Source organism: Bidens hawaiensis, unplaced genomic scaffold (assembly GCF_021521415.1).
Source record: "Bidens hawaiensis isolate Kalapana, Puna unplaced genomic scaffold, B.hawaiensis_p1.1 tig00010855_1, whole genome shotgun sequence".
Lineage (NCBI taxonomy): Eukaryota > Viridiplantae > Streptophyta > Magnoliopsida > Asterales > Asteraceae > Bidens > Bidens hawaiensis.
The window spans coordinates 681,632-685,083 of NW_027491838.1; the positions used below are offsets into that span (position 1 = coordinate 681,632).

At 35.1% G+C, this 3,452-nt stretch overlaps 1 protein-coding gene across 1 annotated transcript; it reads right to left on the minus strand.

Annotated features, from left to right (window-relative positions):
* Positions 1-1,063: 1,063 nt before the first annotated feature.
* LOC143536665 (uncharacterized) lies at positions 1,064-3,220 on the minus strand. Its single transcript, XM_077030601.1, has 6 exons — positions 3,169-3,220; positions 3,028-3,060; positions 2,816-2,946; positions 2,572-2,694; positions 2,145-2,272; positions 1,064-1,437 (listed from the first exon to the last, which is right to left on the minus strand). Exons 1-6 carry the CDS (start codon positions 3,218-3,220, stop codon positions 1,137-1,139), a joined length of 768 nt encoding a protein of 255 aa, XP_076886716.1. The 3' UTR covers positions 1,064-1,136.
* Positions 3,221-3,452: the final 232 nt, after the last annotated feature.

A 3,452-nucleotide genomic window follows, 5' to 3' on the forward strand; every position in this document is an offset into this window, starting at 1 on the left:
TTATTCCTTCAAATTCATTTATGTAAAGAAATTCAACAACATTTCAAAATGCAAAGGGGTTCAAGTTCAACAAAGGTAAATGAAATCTACAATCACTTTGCATTCACCACCTCGTTGATGCAACCCACAGTCCCAGTCAGGCAGTCACCGTCATCACTGGTCATCTCTGCCACTGCCCTAGCCACATGAGAACCCTGCTACCACAAAACGTGGAGTGCAACAGGTGGTGGCGACACATGGTGGCTTGGGGTTGCAACCTGTAGATTGCTGTGGCGATAGTGCCTAAGCCATCAGGGTGTGAGGCAACAACATCGGGGCAATGCGACGTTTTGAAGAGGGTCGCAATTATGGATTCCAATACGTTTATAATTGTTTTGGCATCCAAACTTGTTACACATTCAAATTCCTTTTAATAAATTCAAATTCCTTTGAACTCGAAATTCTATTGGCAATTTCAATTCCACATCCAATTCTTCAAATTTAACTTCTTTGGCAAATTTCAATTTCAATTCCTTTAAAAAATAATAATAATAATAATAATAAAATACAAGTGTTATTCATAGATAAAAATATTACTTATTGTCTTGTTCCTTTGAATAGTTGCTTTAATATTATTATGGTTTAAAAATACACTCAACTTTTAAGCTACTTTATACTTTCTATTTACACATGGTTAGGCCCGTTAGAGGTAAAATATAATCAAACCATCCAAAAGAAAGTCGCTCCTAGTAATGTACTGTTCCATTGCAAGTAATGTACGTCTTATTGCAACCATTGGCTCGACATAAACTAGCATTTCCTCTGTCCTAGAAGATTCACTTACACCCTGACCAAATATAATCTTATTTTACTTGATACTCCTATTACAAAAACATAAACACAATAAGCAGGTCTAGGTACGCACATCCATATCTTAAACTCCCGGATCCACCCATGTGAAGGTTTTGGTTAAGAATAGAAAACACATACTTTCTAGCAATCCAGTATGCATAACTTATCTAATTGCAATCCATTAAACTTCTTTATTTCGTTATATGTGTCGCGCCACGTTGTACTCTTATAGTCTTATTTTACATTTTTTTAAACTAGCATTTAAATAAATAAAATACAAAACAGGTGCTCCATATATATACCATCTATGCATGAGCACCAAATATGTCCAACAGACCAAGCTTGCCCCAATACTGAACTGCTAACCAACTCACAAAAGAAAAATATGCTACAAGAAAACAGATCCGTTTCACACGTATCAAATACGCATCCCTTACCCGACCCATACTCACAATGTGAGATTTGAGTAGATACAACATCCTACCCAACGCAACTGCGATCAAAGAGGTTAAAAAACCCGTAACAACTCCAGCTATCGCTCCCCAACTCATAACGTTTGGGCCTCGGCCCGTTTGAGAAAACCAAGACGTTAACATCTCCCCTGACCTACAAAAGAATTGGAAGAAAAACTAACAAAACTGTGTTTGTTTGTACTCAAATCATATTGAGCACGTGAATTACTTATTGAAATATCAAATTAACAAAAGAAAGTGGTGGTGAGTCAACCCGACCTGACTCATCCATTTTGACCCGTATCTAAATGAATACCTCTAAACAGGTCGTGTTCAAGGGTTAGCGGGTCCAATCCGACAAAAAACCAAAAATCGCGTCAAGTATATGACCCGAACGCGACATGCACATTCCCGGGTCAAACCAAACATGACCCATTTGAACCGGAAGTTCTTTTAAAATTTTACTGTTTTGACATGCCCATACTTCAAATTTTCATTTTTACAAAAAAAATTACAAATTTATATAAGACTATAAATCAATTACATTTTAATTATAAGATCATATGTCTACTTCCTTTTTAGTTTTAAATTTTGGCATAAGATACCAACCAATTTAATTTATTACACAACACATTTAAAAAAAAGTTTAAAAAACAAATGAATTAAACGGGCAACCTGCGAGCCCACTAGGGTTGACTCGAACACGGCCAGTTTAACTAAATGGGTTTGCGATTTCAACCCAAACCCAAACCTGTGAAATTCTAGTTAGGTCATGCGGTGTCAGGATTTCACAGTCTATACCCATTATCAAATAAAAAATAGTGTATTGTAACTTATAAGAGAATAATCGATTTGACTCACAGGATAAAATAACGCTTAAGCATCTCAGTCATTGACGGGTGGTCGGCTTGGCAATTAAAGAACTCATCATAATATAAGTTTAGTTTTGAAATGCCGAGTGTATACCAGCAGTCATAAGTTTCATTCACCTAACAAGAAAGCAGAAAAGTGAGATGATATTTACCAATTTTACTTAGAATTTCAAATTTTCAATCATTTAATAAGCTTGTAAACAAACAAAAAGAACACGAAGGGAACATGTTCGTGTTTGTTCATTTAACTTTAACCAAACAAACGATCGAACACAAAGTGAACAAAAAGTTTTGTCACTAAGAAAATGAACTTATTCGTGTTCGTTTATGTTCGTTTGTTTGTTTAACTAAATGAATAAAATGTCGTGTCATGGTCATTCGTTTATTAAATAACCAAACCATGTCACATGGATTACCTTGAATCTATCTTTCGCCATCCATGCAGCATTAAAAGTGGGTCTGCAATCAAGTGGGAGAGCCTCATTTGGTGCTTCTGCAAATGCAGTATGAAGATGGCCCGAGTGGTCTGTATATTCTACCTGAGCAAGATAATGATATGAGTAAAATCTATGCTAACAAAACAGTTTAGCTAATACCTAAACTGCAAATTAACAGAATGTTAACTCCATTGTTCTTAATAAGAGCTTGAAGTATATATACCTCAAAAACAGAAGCCCAATAATAATCATGGCGACATCTGAACTTCTTCTTCTCAGATGGATAAAATACATGCTTTGCTTTATAATTAAGCAATCCAAGTTCACACACTTTTGCTGACCTAAGATCTACATCTGCAGCAAATCCACTAAATTACACAAAACCTAGAAAACTGAAATTAGGTCATCTAATCTATTAACTACACCGTCATATACCTTCATCTATATTCAAATTACACAAATTTAAACCTGGTACATTGTAACAAAATTAGGTAATCTAATTGACTAATTGCAAAATCGTATACCTTCATCTATAATCAAATTACAGAAATTCAACTCACATCAAAACCAAGGAACCAGTGACTGAAAATACGTCATCTAATCGACTAATTGCACCGTCATCATCCATATTCAAATTACACAACTTCAACTCATAAGCACATTAAAACCTAGAAAACTGTAACTAATTGCACTATCATACACCTTCATCTATATTCAAATCACACAAATTCAACTCATAACCGCATTAAACCCTAGAAAACTGCAACCGAATCAGGTAACCTAATCAACTAATTGCACTATCATCTGTATTCGAATCACACAAACTGACCTCATAACGAAAAGCAAAAGCTGCAAAACAA